A 25558-nucleotide genomic window follows, 5' to 3' on the forward strand; every position below is an offset into this window, starting at 1 on the left:
TTTTTTTCGTTTTTTATTTATTTTTGGGACAGAGAGAGACAGAGCATGAACGGGGGAGGGGCAGAGAGAGAGGGAGACACAGAATCGGAAACAGGCTCCAGGCTCCGAGCCATCAGCCCAGAGCCTGACGCGGGGCTCGAACTCACGGACCGCGAGATCGTGACCTGGCTGAAGTCGGACGCTTAACCGACTGCGCCACCCAGGCGCCCCATAGGTTGTGATATTTACGGATGTTCTAGCCTCTTGTTGGACTGATACCATCGTAATGTTGTGCCCCCTGTCTTTGATAACAATGAATACCATGCTGGGGGGCGGGGGGAGGCAGGCCACTTTTAATTTAGTGATTAAACTTTACGAGTAGCATAGAGAACACTCCTAAAATCATGAACATTAACTGGAGAACAACATCAATCAACTCAGGAAGAACAATTCCTGGGTGTTCATGGCTAGTGTGAAATCTTGGCCAAATCACTGTTCTTCTAAAATTCCATAAATGACTATTTTACAAACCTAGGTTACCTATGACAGATGGCATATTTAAGGAATTATTTTTTAAAGACTTTTTTTGTTTTTATTACCCTCTTTAAGAAATGCAGTGGGAGCCCTAAACACCACATTTAAAAGGCAAGCACAAAGATCAACCCTGTTTGTGCTGCCCCCATAGCTGCAGGAGAATGTCTGGCAGTAGGAGATGAAATTTGTTTCAGTCACTACATGGCTGTAGCCATACATGGATGTTTTTAGGCTAGCTTTTTAAAAAACGGAGTTAAAGTAGTAAAAAGTTTATGATCCTCATTAAGACTCCATTGGTGTGTCTGAGCTCCTGCTCCCAAAAGGGCCACTAATAGATGAACTTCTTGTATTGCCGAGAACAAGCCTCTCTCGTCTTCCAAATGCTTCATTTACTAAAACACAAATAGTTAAGAAATTACCAGATCAGAAAATTAAGAACCTATAATATAAAATAGAGATGTAGAGATTAACAGTATGATTCTCTGCCCTAGTGTGGAAATTAGTTTATGAAAATATATTTGATGCTTTATAAATGGGAAATGAAATTACCAAGAAGTCTAAGGTAACATTCTGAATGATGTTAATCGTGTTTTAGATTGGTCTACCATTTATTCTGTGTTTTGTCCTGGATTATGTAATCCACCTTGATAAAGTGTTTCTTCTTTCATCTTTCTCTGTATCATAACCAGCAGAGAACTTTTTATGGATTTAGGACCTTTTCTCTACATGGAAGATTCAGGAATCAGTGGAACTATGTCTTCTATGTTTATAGGACAAACCAGATTAACTCCAAATAATAAATAAGTGGCCAGGTTCCCCTGAAGGGAGGTGAGTGGTCTCTTGAGGAAGGCAGGAGTTTGTACGAAGTAGTTGAGAAAAGGCAGATGATTCACACTGGGAAGAGGAGGGCTATTCTTTGAGACCATGTTACATTTCCTTCCAGCTTTTCTAGAAATTCAAATTTTGTCATAAAATATTTTTAAAGCAGTTTACATTTAAATTATGAAGACAGATTTATTTGTGAATATGAACATCTCCAAATTAAATGTGATCTTGTCTATTTCCCAAGCAGACTATATTACAGGATGAACACTGGATCTACCGAATATACTCAAGCCACACACTCTGTGTTAGCCCACAGAGAACTCGTTCAGATAAAGGAAATTGAGATTCTTACCTGATGAGACTGTGCTTATGTCCCAGACCCGAAGTCCTTCCTTCTGACCTCCAAAAGCATAAATAAATGGCAAATCGGGGCAACAGGAAGAACAGAAGAGAACTCCCTGGGAAGAAGAAAACAGAAGGTTAATGATTTCAGTCTTTCCAAAAAACACCAATGTAAAGGCCTGTTCCTATCTATATGAACCTATCTGAATGGTAACAGAAAACCAATTCACCAGTATCTCTTTTAAGCCTATGAAGTAGTTCAGAGTCAAGGTGGAAGGAATATTACAAAATGAAGCCAGACAAGTTCGGCATGATACGGCTATTCTGTGAGGATATGTGCACTCTGACCACTCAGGTCTCTAATCTGCTCAGTATTCCCAGAAACTTTATTTTCCCTTTTAAGCAACGATGTTACTATGGGTCACCATTGAATCATTTTTTAAACTTCTAATTTTTTTACCTTTATTACTAGGTAATGCATATACATTATGGAAAATCTAAACACGAAAAAGTATAAAAATCACTAAGATAATCACCATCATGTTTTGGGACAAGATCTCGTAAGGACTTAAGCATTCAAATATAAGCATGGGATAGTACCATGTAATTGTGTGTGTAACCTACCTTCTCACATACGTTTGTAAACATCTGCATATGCAATTATATAACTCAGTGCCTGGCATTTAAATATTTGCTAAATGAATTCTGGTTACTTCTGAATTTTTCCTACTACATGCTAATCAATTTCAGTGTAGTCAAAACTAGTTATGCAAAGAGGCAGTGCTTAAATAAGCTGACCCTAATAGCTGCAATGCCCTAACGGTCCAAGCTTGCCTGGATTTTAACTCCTCAATTCAGAGTTAAAAAAAGAAAACCGTGGCCATTCCACTTGAGTCCCAGACAAGCCTCTTTCCACTCTTCTTACCAAGCAACTGTTAATCATGTCAGGTGGGAAAGGAGCCAGATAGGGGAAATCAAAGATTAAGTCATAAACCTGGCACCAAATTGAACTAAGCTCAAAATTAACTTCCCAACAAATCCACATTCTTTAATGCAGTGATTCCTAGGGAAAGATGACAATACAGGTCAAAAGCAGAAAAAATGCCCAGAGAAGAGTCTTACCATTTTCATGTCTCTAGAGTGAACCAGACTTGGCCTGTCTCCTAATATGTCCCAGATTTTCACATATTTGTCTGCTGATGCTGTCACAAGACAGCCCTTGATTTGACTACTTAGATCAAGACCTGAAGGAAGATAAAAGATCAGTTCAGACTCTGACATAAAGATTTACTTTATCATTAAGTTAAAAGAAATGAAACACTATTCTTGCTCACCGGAGATTTCATCATTGTGTGCATTGAGTGTAAAAACTGGCTTATCTGAACGTGCATCCAAATTATACACAAAGCCATCATCTGTGCTGGCCTGGAAAGAGAAGATGGGCAAGATCATGCTACATGGCAATAAAACTTAGCAATGGGTAAACAATGTAAGTTATAATGAAACCCAGCTATTACCTGAGGAGCTTATTACAAAATTTACTTGTGGACAAGCTGAATTTGTTCCTACGTGAACTAATCCACCTCTTAGACAACTCTGCAGTTGGGTATGAGGACAAAGTGCTGGTCATGGCATGGACTACAGTTAGAGATGTGGAAGCAGAGGTGAGATCCAAGAGAACAGAGGCCTGGGGGTGGGGGGCGGGTGGGCACAGTCATTTAAGGTACATGTTGAGGAGGAACTCACAGAAGAATCAGAGGGAGAAGGGCATAACAAAGGTCAGAGAAGCCAAGGAAATTGTGTTTCTGAAGAAAAGTGATGAATGGTGTCAACATTTTGGTGGAAAGGTTTAATCTGCTAAGGACTGGAAGGCAGCAGGGGGTTGTTACACTTCCAAGAAAGGGACAGGAAAGAAGGAACCAAGAGATAGACCTAGTCAGGATGGGAGAGACTTGAGCCTATATATGGGCTGAGGGCAAAAGAGCCATTAGAGGAAAAGGAGAAAAAAAGGACAAGTGACTCAGTCTTGAAGCCAGGGCTGCGGAAGGGGACAAAAACAGAAGAGGACAGAAGTCTCATCCTTGGGAGGCGTGGGAAGGTGGTTACACCATTTTATTGTAATCCCTTCCCATCTTCCTAAATATTTGTGATTTTAGTACCAATGACAACTTGTCAGCAAATAACCTCAGGAAATGTGTGCTGGAGTGTCGAGAGCCAATGTACAATACGGCATTCAAATACAACCGGGACCTCACTCCCGATCACAGTTAAGTGGAGTCTGGCTTTAGGTAACAGCTGGGAGCGACACTGCACCTCTGAGCACCTTTGAGATTAAATGTTCTCAGAATCACTGTTTCAGGAACCTTATTAAAACTGTCCACATATTTAAGAAAGCGGTTGTTCTCTCATTTATAAAGCACTAGATATGTACTTTACGAAAGTTAGGAACTATATGGATGTGCCACACTTTCTTTAATCTTCTGGATGAAAGCTGGGATGTTATTTCTCCATGGATTGAAATGTCAGTGGAATGTTATTATTTTTATCTTTAGATCTAAATACTTCACAAGATTAATACAGAAAAACAGGGCAGGCTCAGCGGGCAGAGCATGCCAACTCTTGATCTCAGGGTTATGAGGTCAAGCCCCATGTTGGACATGGAGCCTACTCAAGAAAACAAAACAACAGAAAAAGCTTTTCAGAAATTCTCTCTACAGTGGAATTAAAATGAGTCGTTACTAAGGCGCCTAGCCTACGTGGCTCAGTCAGTTGAGCGTCCGACTCTTGGTTTCCACTTAGGTCATAATCTCAAGGTTCTTGAGTTCAAGCCCTGCATTGCATTAGGCTCTGTGCTGGCAGTGTGGAGCCTGCTTGGGATTCTCCCTCCCTCGCTCTCTTTCTGCCCCTCCCCCCATAGTCTCTCTCTCTCTAAATAATAACCTTAAAAAAATAAGTCATTAGCAACCTGGATAAGCAAAACAGTAGTATGTAGTCTTACCAAAAAATGACAAGGTGAAAAGTGATTCCAAGTCACTCTCTCAATCTGCCCACTGAAACGCCACATCCGATGGCTTTCATCTGGACTTCGGCAGTCATACAAAGCCACTGACCTGAACACAGACAAGCAAAGTCAGGGTTTTAAGAGTTCAATTCTTCTATATGTTGTATGTTTATTTATAATGAAATGGTAATAAAACAACCCTGCAAACTCGAGATCCAATTATTTACAGACAGTTTTAAGGTTCTAAAAGCAGAAAAGAGGAATTGATTTTCACTAACTGGCAGACTCTGGTTCTATCACTTGAAGGCACTGGTGGCTCTGGATATCACAGTAGCCTTAATTGTCTCCAGGCTGAACCCTCCACTTACAAGATGAATCCTATCTGCAAAAGACAGGACAACTTCTTAATTTCCCCTTTCCCAGCAGTGCTCAGAGCCAGATAACCCATGTTTGAGCTACATTTACTCTCTACAAGTAGGTTTCTGTGCTGGGGGAAGCTAATGGATACACCTTTGTGATTCTGAATGAATCCCAACCAAAAAATATAAACCTATCACTCTTCAAAAAAATAAGAACCCCGGGGCTCCTGGGTGGCTTAGTCAGTTAAGCATCTGACTTTGACTCAGGTCATGATCTCTTGGTTTGTGGGTATGAGCCCCACGTCGGGCTTCACGCTGATAGTGTGGAACCTGCTTGGGATTATCTCTCTGCCTCTCTCTCTGCTCCTTCCCCAAGTACACTTGCTTGGGCTCGCTCTCTCTCTCAAAATAGATTAAAAAAAAAAAAAAGAAGAAGAAGAAGAAGGAATCAAAGACTGCTAATTGGTTTCTGCTTCTATTAGCTATCTCTACCTTCAGACCCAATCCATAAAAAGATGCAGACACATGACTAGAAACCCTCCGTGATGGACTGTAATGGGTCTAACTCTTCAGCTGTCCCTAAATCCATGCCCTCAGTCAATAATGTTGGAATCCTTCCATAAAGGCAGAGTTCATTTCCTGCTCCATGTGATCTCGCTCGGCCAAGAAAGCAAGACAGAAGTATACTAGTTCTGAGCCTAGATCTCAAGAGGCCTTGGTATCCCTGCTTAAACTTCTGACCTCAGCCTGAGAACATGTGTGGGCTAGCCCACTGGTCCCACGAGGATGGGAAACACAAGGAGAGATGAATCTTCATGGCCCTACCAAAACAAGCCAAGATTAGCAGACCTCCGATTGAATCTAGCCTAGATTAGCTCAATGTTGCAGTGGTATAGGAAATACATGTTTATTATTTTAAGTCACTGAATTTTGGGATAGCTTGTTTCGTAGCAATGGGTAACTCATACACCCTCTAAAAATCAAAGTAGCTGCTAGTTAGGAACTACATTATTATGACAAAAACACATTCCCATGCAGACTGAAAGAACCAAAGTTCAAAGGGAAAAAACTAAGTATTACTAAAAGTTTAAACACTCAGTAATATATTCTGAGCATCAAGTGATACTTTTTAAATCATATCAAGAGGATAAAAACAGTAGGGATAACTCCTACAGTATTTTCTTACTTATCATAGGATCCAGAAATCAGAGTCTGTGCTTCAAATGGATGAAACTGCAGAGTCTGGACCTAAAAGAAGGAAACATAAAAACAGATCTATGTTTGTTTGGTTTTGGTAAAACTGCTTAATACTCAACAGAATCAATTTGGCAATGTTTCCATAAATTTTTCCTTTGAAACGTAGTACTATTTAAAGAAACAAACGTACTACATAGTCAAAAGGACAAAACACATTTTCAAATAAAAGCAGTCACTTAAAAGACATAATGCAGCATTTCTCAAGTTGTGTTTCACAGAATGCAGATGTCCCTCAAATGCTAAATATGTGCAGAACAAAACAGGGAGTGGCCAAGCTTACCTGGACAACTCCACACACTCCGGAAGCCCCACAATGTACACCAGCACATTAGATCCCCGAGTTCTGCAGTAACACATCTGTTACATTCTTTAACCTCATCTGGTGACTGACACCCCTGTCTCTTTTTAGGGTCTTGGTAAACATGCTATAATGTACTAGTGTTTCCAGTCACTTCATCTTTTTGTCTTCATGTCTGCATCTCTAAGGTGGGTAATTAATTATATCATACGGGGCTCTGTGAGGATCCACTAAGACAGTATGTTAAAGCATTTTGTAATTCACAAAAAGCCATACATAAATGTTTGGGATTATTTGTAGCCAATATGTGTCCCAGATTTTTTTAGAATCCATTTTATCCACTCAATCACCATACCTTGTCTGTGTGTACGGCAAGGCTAGCTGCTGGTTTCCCCAAGGACATATCCCACAGAATTACAGTGTTGTCAGCTGATGCACTTGCCAACACGTTTCTGAGAAAGGGAGGAGAAAAATCAGGTAATCTTTTTTTAAAGTCAAGAGCACTAAATGTAAGAATTCCATTTTCAATAACGACAAAAGGAATGAAACACATAAGAATACATTTTAAAAAAGAATTCAAAATTTAAATACAAAACTAAAGATTATTGAAAGAAAGAGTATCTAGATGAATGGAAAGATATCCCATGTTCATGGATTGAAGACAATGTTGTTAAGACAGAAATTCTGCCATCTACACACTGATCTAGGTTCAATTAATCCCTTTCAAAATCCCTGCAAACTTTTTTTTTTTTTTTTTGGCAGAAAATGAACAAGCTGGTTTTTCAATTCATATGAAAATGCAAGGGACTCAGAATAGCCAAAATGATCTTGGAAAAGAAGAGCAAAATTGATAAGCTCACAGTTTGGATTTCAAAATGGACTGAAAAGCCACAATAATCCTAACAATATGCTACTGGCTTAAGGACAGACACACAGGTGAACAGAATAGAATGAAGAATAAACCCTCAAATTTATGGTCATTTGTTTCTGACAAGAAGGTTCATATTATTCACTGGTCAGTGGGGAAAAGAACAGTATTTTCAACAAATAGTTCAGGGACAACTGGATATCCCCACACAAAAGAATGAAGTTAGACCCCTATCTCACACTGTACTCAGAAGAGAGCATGGACCTACCAATGTAAGAGCTAAAACTATAGAACTCTCAGAAGAAAAGAGGTATAAATCTCTGCACCCTGGGTTAGGCAATGGTTTCTCAGATATAACACAAAAAGCCTAAGCAACAAGAGGTATAAATAAAACATCAACATGAAAAACTTTTGTATTGCAAATGATACCATCAAGAAATTGAAAAGACAATCCACAGAATGGGAGAAAATATTTGTAAATCATATATCTGATAATAAAGGACTTGATTCTAGAATATATAAAGAACTCTCAACTAAATAGAAGACAAATAACACAATTAGAATATGGGCAAAGAATATAAACAGACATTTCTCGAAAGATCTATATAGCTGGTGAGCATGTGAAAAGTTGTTCACTAGGGAAATGAAAACATGGGATAGCATCATACTCACAGGATGACTATAATGAGAAAGACAAACAAGAAGTGCCAGCAAAACAAAAATTAGCTACCTTGCTGGTGGGAATGTAAACGGTACACACATTACCCTATGTCCTAGCAATTAGGTATATATCCTAGAAAATGAAAACACAGGTCTGTGCAAAAGTCTGTTCATGAATGTTTACAGTAGCATTATTCATAATAGGCAAAGGGCAAATACAAGCCAATGTCTATTAACTGGTGAATGGATACACAAAATATGGTATATCCACACAAGAGAATATTATTCAGCAATAAAAAGGAATGATGTACTGATAAATGCTACAATAGGATGGACCTTGAAAAGATTATACAAAGTAACAGAATCCAGACCCAGAAGGCCACATATGGTATGATTCCATTTCTAGGAATGTCCAGAACAGTCAAATCCATAGAGACAGAAAGAAGATCAGTGGTTGCCACGGGCTGGAAGGACAAGAGAATGAGGAATGACTGTTAATGGTTTGGATTGCTTTTTGGATAAAAATGTTAGGGAATTAGACAGTGGTGATCATTGTACAACTTTGGGAATATACTCCAAATCACTGAATTGCACACTTTAAAGAGTGAATTTTAGGACATGTAAATTTATACCTCAACTTTTTTACAAAAAAAAAGCATTAAATGCTATTAATAGGAAAAACCAATTTGCCTATCTCTTAGGGATCAAGCACTAATAATGTAGTTCTATAAGTGAACACAGGCTTGGAGCCCAGGAAACCTGAGACGGATTTCTGGTGCTGCCATTTATTAGCTATAAGACTTAGCTAAAGACTTAAAAGTCAGTCACACCCCCTTGCCTACCAATGAGAATGCTACAATCAATTTAAAGTTATTACTATTCAAGCACATGGCTGAATGACCAGAATACAGTAGGCCCCTGATGTTAGTTGCCTGCCTTTTCTCCTTGTAAAAATATAGATATTCCTGAAATTGAAAGCTCATTCTTCAATATCTAGTTTGACATGGCTTGATACAGAATCAAGTCATTAGTGATAGTAGTTATTTGTTCAGAAAACTAGTATGCTGTTAAAATGTCAATGGGTTCATTTTTGGATATTATTTCCTCAAGAAGTATTTCCATTATACAAACTGCTTTCAGTTTTATTACTCCCATTTCAGTGACACGGGTAGGGTTCTCTTTAAGATGATCATGTGTATTCAGATCATGTTAGCTTTTTCCCCTACTCAATGAATTTCAAACCTTCTAACATTAAGTCCCATAAACAAGCCATTAATGTTTTAAGTCCTCGGCATGTCACAGACTAAATGTTAAATTCCCAATATTTTATTTATATTCAATGATTGCCAACAGCATTGAAAGTTAAGAATTTTATGGTACATTTGTTTCTCATCCTAGTCCTTTCTCAAACATCTGAGATTCCTTCCACATTAAAATTCTTCTTGTATGAGGCTTAAAAATAAATACCCTCCCCACAAAACTCCCAATTGCTACCCATTCCCAAGAAGGGCACTCTTCAATAAGAGTACGAGCAGAGAACATGCATTTGGTCACTGGGAGCATTTTAGGAGAAACCAAGGTCTCCAACGAAGACAACATCAGCATGTTGTTCTTCACCATGATCCCAAACCCTCTGCACCAGAAGATGGAAAGTATTTAAAAGCATTCTGCAGGGGCGCCTGGGTGGCTCAGTCGGTTAAGCGTCCGACTTCGGCTCAGGTCGTGATCTCGTGGTCCGTGGGTTCATGCCCCGCGTCGGGCTCTGTGCTGACAGCTCAGAGCCTGGAGCCTGTTTCGGATTCTGTGTCTCCCTCTCTCTCTGACCCTCCCCCATTCATGCTCTGTCTCTCTCTGTCTCAAAAATAAATAAACGTTAAAAAAAAATTAAAAAAAAATAAAAAAAATAAAAAAAATAAAAAAAATAAAAGCATTCTGCACCTTTTTGGTAAAGAAAGGGCAAAGGAAGACCCAGGCCTAAAATAAGATGGAGAAAGCAGAAGAGTTTCGGGATGAAGACACAGGAGGCACTGCAGTGAGGGAGACGTGAGCGCAGACGGGGCGGGACAAGAGCAGGGGGGCTGGCAGTATGTGAGCGGGAAGAGGGAGCCACCGTGGCTGGGGACAGGGACTGTGGAATCGACTTGATGATGAGGGGCTGTTCCATCAGAACAAACTTCCAGTTACCCAAAGTAACACCTGCTATATAATAAAAATTTAGTTTGTGTAATTACTGTGACAGCTCAGATCTGTAAATGAACAGGTTCCTCAAAGCACGGTACACTCATATTTGATCTCTTATTTATCTGCCCATTCATCAGAACAGGCCCAATTTAGACAAAGCTTGGAGAAGCTTTCAGAAACAAAATAAAACAAAGCACAACAGATTTTTGGTCCCTTGCTCCAGATCTGACTCAATCTTGAGAGGATGAGAGCCTAGGAACTGGTACCTTAAAGGGTCACCCAGAAGATTCTGACTGGCAGGTTAAATTTGGGAGATACTAACCTACATAACTTTCTTGGGTCCATTTCACCAAAAGGTTCTAACTCTGAAGAGGTCCGAACACAAACGAGATGCAGATGTCCCTTGGTAAGCTAGCACGCTGGGATTCTCCCCAGAATGCTCACAATTCCAAAGTATCCTGTGTAATAGAAATGCTAAGAAAATGTGCCTCGGACAACCCAGTTTGTTTTTACCCCTCAACCTAATGCTTACCTTCTTTGCCTTAGTAGCCCCTCAAGCCGACTATGCTATTAGGAAAATGGTCTTTTGGGGTAACTGTTAACGATGAATATAAAGGATATGCAGATGAAACATGCAAAAGAAGTAAGTGGAACTCTTACCTTAAACCGTGTGTAACAATTAACTCAAAATGGGTCAGACACCTAAACCCAGAGCTAAGACTGTAAAACTTTTTTTAAAATTTTTAACGTTTTTATTTATTTTTGAGAGAGAGAGAGAGAGAGAGAAAAATGAATGAGTGGGGGAGAGGCAGAAAGAGAGGGAGACACAGAATCCGAAGCAGGCTCCAGGCTCTGAGCTGTCAGCAAAGGGCCCGACCCAGGGCTCGAACTCGTGAACCGTGAGATCATGACCTGAGCCGAAGTCAGACGCTTAACGGACTGAGCCACACAGGCGCCCAAGACTGTAAAACTTTTAAGGGAAAAGCTTCATGACAAGGATTTGGCAAAGACTTCTTGGGTAGAACACTAAATGCACAGGCAACAAAAGTAAAAATAAATGGACTACGTCAAAATTAAAAACTTCTGTGCATCAAAGAACACTATCAAAGGAGTTAAAGGCAATCCACCAGATGGGGGGAAATATTTGCAAATTGTAAATCTGATGAGGGATTCTATCCAGAATAAAGAATTACAACTCAGTAAAAAAAACCCTAACAACTCAATTCATAAATGGGGCAAAGGACTTGAGTCAGCATCTCTCCAAAGATATACAAGTGGCCAATAAGCACTTGAAGAGTGGTCCTCAAAAAGGTAGACAGAATTGCCACATGATCCAGCAATTTCACTTTTGGGTATATACTCAAAAGAATTGAAATCTGGGACTGAAAACACATATTGGTACACCCATGTTATTTACACCAATGTGCAAAACAGCAGCATTATTCACAACAGCCAGGAGGTAGAAGCAACCCAAGTGTCCATAGACAGATTTATGGACAAACAGAATGTGGGCTATATGTACAATGGAGTATCATTCAGCCTTAAAGAGGAGGGAAAGCTGGCCACATGCTACAACACGGATGACCTCATACTAAGTGAAAGAAGCCAGTCACAAAAGGGCAGGTACCGGGATTCCACCCGTATGAGGTAATCGGAGGAGTCAATTCAGAGACACACAGTAGAGTGGTGGGTCGTAGGGCTTGGGGGTGGCCAGAATGGAGAGCTGGTTTCAAGGGCACATAGCTTCTGTTTCGGAAGACGAAAAAAGTTCTGGAGTTGGATGGCGATGATGGCTGCATAACAATAAACCATACACTTAAAACATAGTTAAAAATGGTAAATATTATGTATATTTTACCACAATTACATAAATTTTAACAAATGTGGGTGAGATTTTGTGAAAACTAAATGAAGTGAGGGCAACGTCTCCCAGGAGGAGATACAGTTTGGCACCGTGGATGCCGCAACACACACAATTTTCCAGTGGTGTTGGAGAGGGCACCTGCTCGCCACGTATGTAACGAGCCCGAACGCCCACCAAGCGTAGAGCTGGCAGGTGGTGTGGGGGCCGCAAGGATACAGACAACAGAGCTCTTGCCTTCAAGTGGACATACTGCAGGAGAGGGAAAGAAGACATGGACACAGAGACCCCCAATGCACAACACAGAGACAGGTGTAGGCATGAGGTGAGAGGACAGTGGTTACAGTCTCTAACAATCCTCCAAATGTTATTGCTTTTTACCTGATCAGCTTATTCCAAGAAAGGTCCAGGACAGCATCGGTATGCCCCTCTGCTGAGGAACTCTGTAATAATTGTTTAGTTACTTTTTGTATTAAAGTGCCCCTGTAATTGATGGGTTAATTTGAAAGATTCTTTCAATCTTAAGGTTATTGTTCCATCTTAAGCAAACTTGCTTGAAGACCTAGATAAAGAAATACCTTGTCTTCCTATTAGAGACCCATGATAAATACTCCTTACAGAAGAGAAACTGTAGTCGTTCTTAATCTAGGTGGTACAGTTCTATAAATATCACCCCCCACCCCCAAAGTCAAGTTTTCAAAGCTACAGGAATTAATACCATGGGTATTTGGAATTCAACATACTAAAGGCTAAATAGAAATTTTTCAAAAGTTCAAAACCAGCATATTAGCACGCATAGTTACCACCTATCAAAAAGGATCATAACCAAAGAGTAAGTAAACTGTTTTGTGTAAGGATGTATAATGTACCAATTGAAGTTTTGTGGGAATCAGAGATCAGTTTTTTCTTGGATGGGCTTTTTGAAACCAGAAACCACAGTAACTTCATAACTATCTGTCCTGTTCCACCGAAGTGTCTAACTGAAAAAGTGTATGCTCTCTTTGTCCCCCCAACCAGTAAATTTATCTGTCGTTGGAGTTTTAAGTAATTAACTTGTTTACCTTCTTTCCTTTCTTTTTCTTCTTTTTTGACAGTTTACTTCCAAGTGTGAAGACTGGCTCTAAAGAGTCCACTATATCAAGGTCCCACACTTCAATAACAGGAGTCATATTTCCCACAGCAATGTAATTTCCTACAGGAGGAAACGAGGTGTTTGATTTAAATAATTAAAAATACTGTACTGCAGACTGAGTAACGGCTCAGAGTAGTTTCTCTCAGACTTCCATATGCATGTGTTACCACCTGAATATTTTTAAAATCCATATTCTGTTTCAGAAATTCTTGAGCGGGGGGCCCTAGGTCTGCATTTCTGACCAGTTCCCAGGTGATGTCAATACTGTGCTGCTGGTCCTTAGACAATAATTTGAATAACGAGGGCTCAGTCTCTTGGCCCAGGGTCCTCACTTAAGTCAGGAGAACAAAAACCCTCTGCCACCTCCACCCGTGTTGTGAGGAGGAAGATCTAATCAGATCACGAATGTGAATAAGCTTGGCCAACAAGATGTAAGGTAGGAGTATTACCAGATTTCACCTTTCTTAGGGAGAAGGGGGTGCAACTAGCAATGTGCAGCTGTGGCCAAAAACACCAACATGAGAACCTAATTCTCTCTTCATTTTGGTTTTACCTGATGCTTTCTGAAAACAGTCACGCCATTAAACTCCTGGACACTTCATGCTATTTTATGCTGGGCTTTTTTTTTTTTTTTTTTTTTTTTTAAACTTCACCCAGTTCTACAGAGGCTAATGCTGTCAGGCCCTGTTCTTCTGCCCTCAGTGGAGCAGCCACCTCTTTTTTATCTGACGTCCAGACACATGCAGACTCAAAACAACTAAGTGATTATGTTTTAAGAACTATGTAACTTCATAAAGTAACATTAACTTCATAAAAAATCATCAACTGTGAAAACATTCACACAGGACACATGACTTACGCTATGGAATCACATACAGGACCAGGAAACACTGAGCCATCTGAGTTGTTCTAGTTACCTGTAGAATCATCTGGGCTAGGATCAAAATTCAGCCATTCCACGCTTAGAGGGTATGCAGACAGCAGTATATCATGATGCACATAAAAAGAATCTTCTTCCTGATTATAAACTGAAAATATTGGGATGAGACTTTATCGCATGAGAATAAGAAATCACATCCCACTGAACAGACTCTCCCTATTAAACCTACCGGAGCCATGGGCTTAAAGTGAGACACATTTGATGGCATTAAAAGGAGTCTCCAAAGATGTTACTGCTCAGCAAAACTTGTGCAAATCTCATATATTCCTGTCATCTGGTGCGCTCCAAGGAGCCAGGAGCAAGGACAGAGAATGGACATCTGCCTGAGCACTCTGCATGCGCACTGTTCACACAGTCCTACCTTCCGGTCTGCCCGCTACAGAAAACACTCATAAGGGCTCCGTAGGGAGTACTTCATTACGATCTTTTAGAGTTCTATCTGCTTATAAGAAGAAACAGAAAATAATACTGGAGAGAAAGAACTCGTACTTAGAAATCTCAAAGCTTGTCGAAAATTACTTACTTTTATTTTTTAAATTGCTTCTTTAATATTTAGAGACCAACAATGTAAATAAAGCTCTTGAGACTACTATTGGAATCAGACAAGTAAAAGAATCAGCTCCTTATCATTCTCAGTTATACTGTTAAGGAGCACAAAATACCATTAAAATCAGTGACTAAAAAGTCTTTCAAAAATTATATAATGAAACACTGATAAAATAGAACCCAATCAGAAATTCCTCCAAATATGCTTTTATTAGAAAGAAGCATTATTAAGAGAGGCCAAGGATTTTTTAAAAAGATTACTCAGACCACTTTCTAGGTATGTCTCCAGAGGCAAGGGAAACAAAAACAAAAATAAACTACTGGGACTATATCAAAATAAAAATTTTCTGCACAGCAAAGGAAATAATCAACAAAACTAAAAAGCAGGGGCACCTGGGTGGCTCAGTTGGTTGAGCGTCCAACTCTTGATTCTGGCTCAGGTCATAATCCCAGGATTGTGGGATTGAGCCCTATGTTGGACTCCGCACTAAGAGTGGAGGCTGCTTAAGATTCTCTCTCTCTTACCCTCTCCCCGCTCTTGCCCTCTCTAAAAAAAAAAACAAAAAAAACAAACTACAAAGCAACCTACAGAATGAGAGAAGGTATTTGCAAATGACATATCTGATAAAGGGTTAGTATCCAAAATATATAAAGAACTTATAAAACTCAACACCAAAAAGCAAATAATCCAAATTAAAAATGGGCAGAAGAGATGAACAGATGTTTTTCCAAAGACATCCAGATGACCAACAGACCCATGGAACGATGCTCAACATCACTGATCATCAGGGAAATGCAAATCAAAACTACAATGAGGTATCACCTCACACCTGTAAGAATGGCTAAACAATGACGTAAGAAACAACAGGTACTGGCGAGGATGTGGAGAAAGGAGAACCTCTTGCACTGTTGGTGGGAATGCAAACTGGTGCAGCCACTCTGGAAAACAGTGTGGAGGTTCCTCAAAAAGTTAAAAATAGAGTTACCCTACTATGATCCAGCAATCGCACTACCAGGCATTTACCCAAAGAAAACAAAAATACTAATACAAAGTGATACATACATGCACCCTGGTGTTCTGTACAGATGTTGTGTGACTTACGCATTTCTGCCTGGAGCCGCACATACACAATCATGGGGGCTTAGTTGGCTTACACTCTGTATCCGGCCTCAGGATCAAAACTGGCCCTTCTGTTCCTGACACTAAGAGGGATTAACGTGCCTCACATTCTTCCCTGAGCCAGACCAGCCTGTCCCCCTGGAATGGATCAGGGAGGGAAGAGGAATATGCAGACACCCGGGCTCCTAAGATTGTTGATACCATAAGAGAAACAGGAAAAAACAGCTTACTTGGGACTGCACTTAGGCAAACTTAATGACTAAACATAAATCACACCCGAGTGGTGTATGTATATGTGTATATATGTATATATATACATATATACACATATACATACATATATACATATACATATGTATACACACACACACACACACACACACATACATATATTGCCCCTAGGGAGCAGCTAGTTGGAAATCTCACCTGGGGGACACTCTGCCCAGGAACCTCAATTGGGACTCCAACCAGGCTGTTCGCCGCTGGGCTTCCCCAGCCGGAAGGCTGGCTATTATAAGTACCCGACTTGATGTATTAAGCCTTCTCTGTTCTCTATACCTCTCCCTCTTTGTTTACTGTAATTCTCTTCCTCTTGTTTACTTATACTTCCTTTTCCTTATAATTAATAAAGTCTTCCTCCACGAAACTGAAAATGCAGCTATGGTGAATTCTTATTTATAACACCTCTTGTTTATAGCAGCATTATCTACAATAGCCAAATTATGTAAACGGCTCAAGTGTCCATTGACTGATGAATGGATAAAAAAGATATGGTATAGGGGCACCTGAGTGGCTCAGTCGGTTGAGAGTCTGACTCTTGATTTCAACTCATGATCTCACATTTTGTGAGACTGAGTCCCCACAGAGGGCTCTGTGTTGATAGCACGGAGCCTGCTCAGGATTCTCTCTCTCCCTCTCTCTGCCCCTCCCTCGCTCAAAATAAACTTAAAAAACCCAAAAGATGTAGAGTGTGACACACAATAGAACATTAGCCCACCATAAAAAAGAATGAAATCTTGCCATTTGCAGTGACATGGATGGAGCTAGACAGCATCATGCTAAATGAAATATGTCAGATGGAGAAAGACAAATACTGTATGACTTCACTCATACGTGGAATTTAAGAAACAAAACAAATGAGCAACAGAGAAAAAAGAGAGACAAACCAAGACTCTTAACTACAGAGAACAAAGTGATGGTTAGCAGAGGGGAGGGGGGGTGGGGAGAAAGGGTAAAATAGGTGACGGGGATTAGAGTTCACTTGTGGTGATGAGCACCAGGTATTATATGGAAGCGTTGAATAACTACATTGTATACCTGAAACTAATATTATACTGTATATTAACTGGAATTTAAATTAAAAAAGAAAAAAGTCCTCAAACTTCTGCATCTGGGATAGATCCTGGGATCAGCAGATTCCATGTCATGTGACTTCCATATGACTTCACATTGAGACATATGTTCAAAATGATAAGCTTGTGATCCTGCAAGAATCTCAATTATGGTCAATGTACTCAGCTTACATTTTAGATAAAAAGGATAAGGATGCTTCAAAACAATCTTCTTTTAGCCATGTCAAATCAACATTCAGATCAGCTTTAGAGTGCAATTTTGAATTCTTTTTTTTTTTTAATGTTTATTTTTGAGAGAAAGAGAGCACATGTCCATGAGCAGGGGAGGTGCAGAGAGAGAAGGGGACAGAGAGGATCTGAAGCAGGCTCTGCACTGATGGCAGAGAGCCCACTGTGGGGCTCCAACTCACGAACCACGAGATCATGACCTGAGCCAAAGCTGGACACTTAACTGACTGAGCCACTCAGGAGCCCCTTGAACTCATTCTTGATTAGAGATATGCTGAATAATTTGGAGATCCAACCAAATCCAAAAAAAATATATATCCTTATTGACCTAGCTTAGAAGGAAGGGGGAACGCAACTGCTTTATTTAACTTAACTCCTGATACTAAATTCAAAGGAATGACTCCAGTAAGCTCTCACAGAATGTATAAAAATCGATGGCAAATGCAAACAGTTTCAATTTTCTGAAATTAGAATTGGTCTTAAAAAAAGAGAGAGAGAGATGGCGAGATATAGCTGCACAGAGCCAACATTAAAAAAAAAAAATGGTCTTTTAAAAATTTTACCAACATGGTTTTCATTTGAAATACATAAAGATCAAAGATCATTAGAAGAATAACTTCACACTGAGGTATCTGCTATTTAAAGCCTTTTCATTTTATAAATAGATCTACAATGGGCTAGGGGATTAAAATGGCTTAATCTACAGGCTTCCTGCAGGCAGCCTTAAAGAGTTCCAGAAATCCAAGCTACGAAATCGAATAAGTGACAAAGTAACCTAGAAGATGTCAAAAAACATTAAACATAAAGATCTTAATTTTTAAAAAATATATATATTTAAAAATGTTTACTTTTGAGAGAGAGAGTGAGGGAGAGCATGTGCATTCAAGTGGGGGAGGGTCAAAGAAAGAGGAGAGAGAATCCCAAGCAGGCTCTGCGCCATCAGCACAGAACCCAATGTGGGGCTTGGACTCACAAACCGTGAGACCATGGCCCGAGCCGAAACCAAGTCAGACACATAAGTGACTGAGCCACTCAGACACCCCTAATTTTTTTTTTTAAGTTAGTTAGTGTGTGTGTGTTTATTTATTTACTTAGAGAGAGAGAGAGAGAGATGGAAGGGCAGAGAGAGAGAGAGAGAGAGAGAGAGAGAGAGAATTCCAAGCCGGCTCTGTACTGTCAGTGCAGACCCTGAGGTGGGCCTTGAACTCGGGAACCGTGAGATCACGACCTGAGCTGAAACCAAGAGTTGGATGCTTAACCAACTGAGCCACCCAGGTACTCTGAAGATTTTAATTTTTGAGCTATGCAGCTATATTTCCTATAATAAAAGGCCTTCACCTAATAGTATCTGTAGAGCTTCGGATTTTAAAGACAGATGAATAGAAGACTGTTGGAGAAGGAAAGACATGTCTGAGGATGTGTGCACGGGAAAAGGGGCAAGAAAAACAAAAGGGAAAATCTAGAGGCAGAATATTGTAGACATCTTGCAAGGTCTATTTTTTAGAAAACAGTTATTTAATGTTTGTTGAATAAATATCAACATTAAATACATCTGATACAAAAATCCAAATGAAAATGAAAAATTCAAGTCAGTGCCTACTTCAGATTCAAAGCGTTCACCTCTGGCAGTGGTACAAACATTCCTTGAACTGGGAAAGGTGACCAGAGGAATGGAGACCTTAGCATTGAATTATTGTGAATAAATAACATGTTTTGCAAAAAGGGAAACAGTTGAATTGACTGTGGAAAGCAGGATAAAAACCTGTCTTTTAAAGGTAATCTTTACCACATAGAGAGAAAATACCCAAAAAAGAGAATGCAGTAAAAAACCAGGGCAACAAGTTACCGTAGGGTAATGAGACTATAATTGTTTCCCGCATTTTCATTCTGTTTTACTTCTAGGTTTTCTCCAGTGGGGGGTGGGGGGAGGATGGGAGGAGGGGAGTGAAAAACTGGCAAAAATGTTCTGATAAAAGATTTAAAAACCCCATTAGCACCTTCCAGGAAACCTATTTCCATAAATAAAGCCAGATACCAAAGTGACAGACCAGACCACACACGCCCAGGCACAATGACCAGAATTTCTGTAGACTATATGCAATTAACCACGTAACTGAAACGAAATCTAGTAGGACCTGGCACCTAAAAACTCATAATAGCAACTACTATAGTGATTATTTTAATCTTAGAGGACCTTTCTGCAAGCGATGTCCCCCACTTACCATGCACCTCTAAATTGCACTGGTCTTGCTCAGCTCTGCCACAGACTATGAGATTGTCACTGGGCTTGATCAAGAAATCTTCACGTTCATATTGTTCCTAAGTGGGAAGAAAAAGTCATTAACTAGAAGCATATATTTGGTAAGGTTCCCAAAGACTTACTAAGAAGCATAATTAGAAAAGCCATGTAAGTATTTACCGTATCCTTCAGAGTAACATAAGGATCTTGATCATTACTTCCATAGACTGTAAGACCCAAAAGAGACTCACCAAGAGTTTCAGTATCTGTAAAAATTCATAAATTGAAACCAGTAAGTCATTTTGACGAAAGCATTTTCCTACAGTATCCAATATTTAGACTAAACTCCAACTGTCTATTTCATAACTAACTGGATCATCCTTAGTCAGGAAAGGAAATACTGAGTAATCAACAGGAATTTAAAAGCCATTTATATGTGATCTTGGACTGCGTATCTGATAGTCTTGGTATTCACAATGTTCCAATAAAAGAATTAAACTGTGAAGCTCTCTCTTAGAAAATATTACAACTCTGCTCAGATTCTCTAACTTGCTCCTTGTAGTCATTATTAAAAAGTGCTACAGAGAGGTGGCCTTGAAAATGTGGAGATAAAATTACCCTAAAACACTAGAATTGATACAAATAAGGGTGGCCTGGTCAAATCAAATTTAAAAAATGGTGAGTTTCACAAAGTTAAATGGGCTTCTTTATTGCAAGATTTCTGAGAACTGCTGATATGCTAATTTGCCATATGACTCTGAAAGAACCACTACTGTGCCTTTTCCACTAAACGTACTTCCAACTGGCATTCTCTTATGGCATTATCTGCAAGGGTGACACAGAGTACACCCCAAATAATGGAAAACTCAGGAGAAGAAAGATACTCTAATTGCTGGGGGAAGCTACTTTAAGGAAGAGGACGATTCAGTCTTGAACATTTGTCCGGCAACAGACATGGGAATTTCAACTGGATGCTAAAGAGCCAACAGTCCACATAGTGTGGGGATAATGAGGAAGCAGCTTCTGAATGCCATTTCTGCAGGTTGGGTTAGCTCTTCCTTTCTTTGTATTCCCATGGCACTCTGTCCTAGCAGGATGGGAGCAAGGTTAGGGGCCCACAACCCCGAGTCCGAAGGAAAACACTATTCTCTGCATCTAATGAAGTACACGGAGAGAATAAAGGCTTTAGAGCAAGAGAATGTTCAACCCTCAGCTCCACTGTTCAGCAGCTGTGTCACACTGGTAATGTTACTTCATCTGTGTAAGCCTCAGTTTTCTCTGTAAAATGGGGGTAATAACTCCTCTCTCATTAACACAAAGAGAAACGAGTTACAGATTAAAACAATTTTTTTCTCATTCAGGTATAGTGGAAACACAGTATTACGTTAGGTTCAGGTGCACAACACAGGGATTTCCCATCTCTTATACATCATGCCATGCTCACAAGTGTAGCTACTGACGGTCAGCATACAATGCTATTATAGTACCTGCGACTATATTCCCCATGCTGTAACTTTCATCCCCCTCCCCATGACTTATTCATTCCATAACTGGAAGCTTGTACCTCCCACTCCCCTTCACCCATTTTGCCCATCCTCCAACCCAAGTTACAGGTTATATTCACTACTTACAATAAAATATATGATACTGTGTTTTTTTTAGATTTTAAATTAGTGGGTTAGCTTATTTTCTAAACTAGTTTAGGAAACACACGATCTTCCTGAGCCTTGAGCCAGATTATTTAACTGGCATAAAGGACAACGAAATCTCACAGTAAAGGTCTGCAACACTAGAAGCATGATCTAATACACGAAGCTTGTGATTAAAAACCAGAAGAAGTGAGTGAATTCTAACCTGGGTCACCTTCCTCATCGTATTTATCTAGGTCATACTCAGCCAGTTCATCGTCATCCAACGTCCTGTCGTCCTCTGGGTCACCATCTTCCAGGGGTTCCCTTGGTCGTGCCTGGGTACGTGCACTCTGCATGCCATCTTCCGAAGGATCGCCTGTCTCCTCTTCATCACTGCCACCTTCTTCTCTATGCCAAGGGAACAAAAAGATAAAGAAATCACCCAAATGGTACCATTCAATAACAAGACCACCTGTCATCACTGTTTAAGACTTCCACTTCACCTAGACTTTAAAGTCTACCTAAAGTAGATTATCAACAATCTTTTTATTTTTTTTTTATTTTTTATTTATTTATTTATTTTTAACATTTTTTATTTATTTTTGGGACAGAGAGAGACAGAGCATGAACGGGGGAGGGGCAGAGAGAGAGGGAGACACAGAATCGGAAACAGGCTCCAGGCTCCGAGCCATCAGCCCAGAGCCTGACGCGGGGCTCGAACTCACGGACCGCGAGATCGTGACCTGGCTGAAGTCGGACGCTTAACCGACTGCGCCACCCAGGCGCCCCTCTTTTTATTTTTTGAGAGACATAGAGACACAGAGCACAAGTTGAGGAGGGGCAGAGAGAGAAGGAGACAAAGAATCCGAAGCAGGCTCCAGGCTCCGAGCTGTCAGCACAGAGCCCAACGCGGGGCTTGAACTCACAAACTGTGAGATCATGACCTGAGCCGAAGTCGGACACTTAACCGACTGAGCCACCCAGGCGCCACAGATTATCAACAATCTTAAACTTACTGTAATTTTTCCTTTGCTTCAGCAATGAGACGTTTTACTTCTTCTTTACTAAGCTCTACCTGTAAGAGAGCAAACATTTCATTGAGACATGGCTAAGGAAATCATTCTAAATCTCTGAATTACAAAGAAGTTTGCAAACTAATGTAAAATATAACTTCAAAAGACATCAAGAATTAAACTTCAATCTAGACTCTCTAAATTCACTGTAAATGGGAGTTTTCACATGTCTTTATGTAATTAAATCCTTTCCTACCTCAAACTGTTAAAAAAAATTATGCTCAGTCTACCTCTTCCCAGACTTTCCAAAAAAGACTGACTTGCATAAACTGACTTCTATGATAGCTCATCTCATTTCTTTTAATTATTCTGTTTTCTTCTTGGTTACTTCTCATTTTCCCTGTGGGTATTCCTAAACAAACCATCCTTGCCTTGCTCCTCTGCTCGTTTTCTGGTTCTCACTGCCAACGATTCACTCATCATGCTGTTGCTTTCTTGTGAAACTCATTCATTCTGAAGACTAAAACTACTACTTACAAACTGATTACCCCAAACTCCCCCTTCTCTAGCCCCACACTCCAGTTCCATCTTTCTAGCTGCCTTTAAGACCCTCTCCACTTGGGAGATCCTGTACAAAGTTGGAATCATTCTCTTCAAAACTGCACCTTTCGCCTAATCAGTGCTTCAGTACCTTTTAAAACACCCCATCAGTGCTAAACTGTAAGCTCCCTGAAGACAGAAACCCACTTGTCATTGTGTGTTTATGCATATAGTTCAATGCTCAGCTTATGGTAGGGATCCTTGATAAAAGACTATGAATCAGTCACTCACTCAGTTTGCACTAAACCACCTCTAGTAATATGGAAATCCTCGAGGGGTGACATTCCATTGTTCCAGAAGCTAAGGGTTTTTAAGTTTAAAAGATAATTCTTTTTCTTTTTCTTTTTAACGATTATTTATTTTTGAGAGACAGAGTGTTAGTGGGGGAGGGGCAGAGAGAGAAGAGATGCAGAATCCGAAGTAGGCTCCAGGCTCTGAGCTGTCAGCACAGAGCCCGACGAGGGGCTCAAAAACTCATGGACTGCGAAATCATGACCTGAGCTGAAGTCAGACTCTTAAGGGACTGAGACAGCCAGGCACCGCCCCCCCCTCCCCTTTTAAGATACTTATTTTTCTAATTATTCTCATTGATCTGGGTTTCTCTGGAATTTTGTAGCATAAACTCACCTCTTCTTCCTATAAACTCTTCAAGCAGTTCCCAAACATGTTGGCAATTAGAATCACATGGGGGAAATCTTTTAACACTCCAAACCAATTACATCACGTATTTGGGAGTGGGGCACAGGCATCGGTATTTTTTAAGTAAGCTCTATGCCCAATAGGGGGTGGGGGGCGCTTGAACTCATGACCCTGAGATCAAGAGTCGCATGCTCCACCAATTGAGCCAGCCAGACATCCTAGGCATCAGTATTTTTTGAAGCGCCCCCAAGTGGTTCCAGTATGTAGACATGTTTGGAACTCATATAGCCTTTAAAAGCCTATATATCCCTTTTTACTAACAACTATTACCTCTTTCAATAACTCCTAATGAGATCATTTTCTGGCCCCGCTATAAATATGCACTGGAGCCAAATACTGGTGAATAAAACAAGCAAGTCTGTGCCTTAGTGGAATTTACACCTCCCGGGGACTATTCCAATCCCTCATTCCTGTTAATTGGACGTCCCCGCCACTTACATTCCTATCACTTCTCATCTCTGGTCATCACGGGTCCAATTACATTCAATCCAACGCCCCGCCCCTTCCTTTACTCCCACTGACATACTTGCACTTGTCAACTCCATAAAGGATGGGAATCTTTCTGTTTTGTTTATGCCTATCTCCAGACCCTGAACAATGCCCAAAACGCAGAAAGCACTTGTCAGTATCAGTTGAACAATTTAAGTCATACCTCCACTACAAACTCATTCTGTAACTTCTGTAGGTCTTTCCTTCATAATGTGTCACGTTTACCTCTCATCCCCCACTGCCGCATCAACATCTCACTTGGATCGCTGCAGGAAATTCCTCATTCAACTCCAGGCCTCACGGCATCATGGTCTCCACACCAGTTTTCCTACCCTACACCTCTCATCCCGCTCACTCCTCCGAACGCAGGAGTGGAAAGTGGTTTTACACACGTGCTCCCTCTTCCAGTTATGCCTGAAAACGCACTGGGGTGTGCGCGAAGCCAGGGTGCTGTCAAGAAGGCTTTGGGGAGATTTCCCACTCTGAGGAATACCCCGCCCTCCTCCCACCGAAGAGGTCCACGTGCCGGCCAATTCGGGGGTGGGGCTGGACTCGGGGGAGGGGACCGTGAGGGGGCGCGGCCCCCAACTCCCAGGCCCGGGGAGCCTCAGGCCTCCTCACGACAATCAGGCCAAAGCCGGCCTCACCCCGTCCAGTCACAGCAGCCAGGCCAAGGCCGCGCGTGTAGAGGGTCCCGGTTCTCCAGGCGGGGCTGACCGAGGATGCTGCAAAGAGGCCGCTCCCCCTACCTTCCAGTGACCAGGCCTCACCTTGTCCGGAGTCTCTTTGGCCACGCCGCAGCGGACCCAGGCCACGCACGTCACCTGGCGGCTGCGGTTCATGGTCTTCAGCTCAAGGGCGCCTCACGCTACAGACTCGCCCCCAGCAGCACTGGGACTCCCGCCGACTCCCAGCCGGCACGCTCAGCGCACAAGCCCCGGTGCGCTGCCTGCGCACGGCGCACGCGCGGGCTCTGGTTTCCGCGAGTCCGCGTCCACTTCTGACGTCATTCCAGGGCGCCGAATAGGAAAGGGGCGGGGAAAGGGGTGGAAGCGGAAGCAGCCGGGAGGGGACTCCACGTGGGTGGGTCGCGCTGTGTGACTTAAATGGGCTTTTTAGGACTGTTCCGCGTGGGACGGTCTCTGTAGGCTTCATGGAGGCAATAAATAAAACTGGAACTGTAGGGGTCAGAGGCGGATTTTCATAGGTCTTTATTTTGCCTGAAGTTCCATAGTCTTAAAGCTGACAAATGGTAGAAGTTTGTGGTTTTCTTCTTTTAAATCTTTCTCCAAAACGGATTTGTCATTTCAAGGAGGTACTTCCGCCATTACATCTCACCACATTCTTGGGTGTTACTTCCTCAGCTTAAAACATTTAGCACTTATTATATACTTAAGTACACAG

At 41.0% G+C, this 25558-nt stretch overlaps 2 protein-coding genes across 2 annotated transcripts in view; one reads left to right on the top strand and one right to left on the bottom strand.

Annotated features, from left to right (window-relative positions):
- The window catches only part of PRDM4 (PR/SET domain 4), a 48269-nt gene extending 45163 nt beyond the window's left edge, over nt 1–3106 (top strand). Inside the window, exon 13 of the transcript XR_009265376.1 lies at nt 1586–3106. The gene's annotated coding sequence lies outside the window, so the exon portion shown is untranslated. The remainder of the gene's footprint in view (nt 1–1585) is intronic.
- Nucleotides 546–25129, bottom strand: PWP1 (PWP1 homolog, endonuclein). The gene is made up of 15 exons (XM_058741503.1): nt 24925–25129; nt 22370–22428; nt 21577–21761; nt 19903–19988; nt 19706–19802; nt 14215–14325; nt 13227–13357; nt 12547–12608; nt 6951–7047; nt 6227–6288; nt 4679–4790; nt 3015–3105; nt 2803–2924; nt 1691–1796; nt 546–905 (listed from the first exon to the last, which is right to left on the bottom strand). The coding sequence occupies exons 1-15, from the start codon at nt 24994–24996 to the stop codon at nt 796–798; spliced, it is 1503 nt and encodes a 500-aa protein (XP_058597486.1). The 5' UTR covers nt 24997–25129; the 3' UTR covers nt 546–795.
- Between the last annotated feature and the right edge of the window lie 429 nt (nt 25130–25558).

The sequence above is a fragment of the Neofelis nebulosa genome, chromosome 8 (assembly GCF_028018385.1).
Source record: "Neofelis nebulosa isolate mNeoNeb1 chromosome 8, mNeoNeb1.pri, whole genome shotgun sequence".
Taxonomy (NCBI): Eukaryota; Metazoa; Chordata; class Mammalia; order Carnivora; family Felidae; genus Neofelis; species Neofelis nebulosa.

Bases quoted from the DNA above. Each gene is read 5' to 3' on its own strand.
- PWP1 (XM_058741503.1), bottom strand. From the start codon at position 24,996: ATGAACCGCAGCCGCCAGGTGACGTGCGTGGCCTGGGTCCGCTGCGGC. The intron at 14,326-19,705 runs GTAAGTGGGGGA...CAATATTTTCAG, and splicing joins GTGCAATTTAGAGGTGCATG to TTTATAATCAGGAAGAAGAT. The intron at 4,791-6,226 runs GTAAGAAAATAC...GTCTGTGTTCAG, and splicing joins ATTTCTGGATCCTATGATAA to GTCAGTGGCTTTGTATGACT.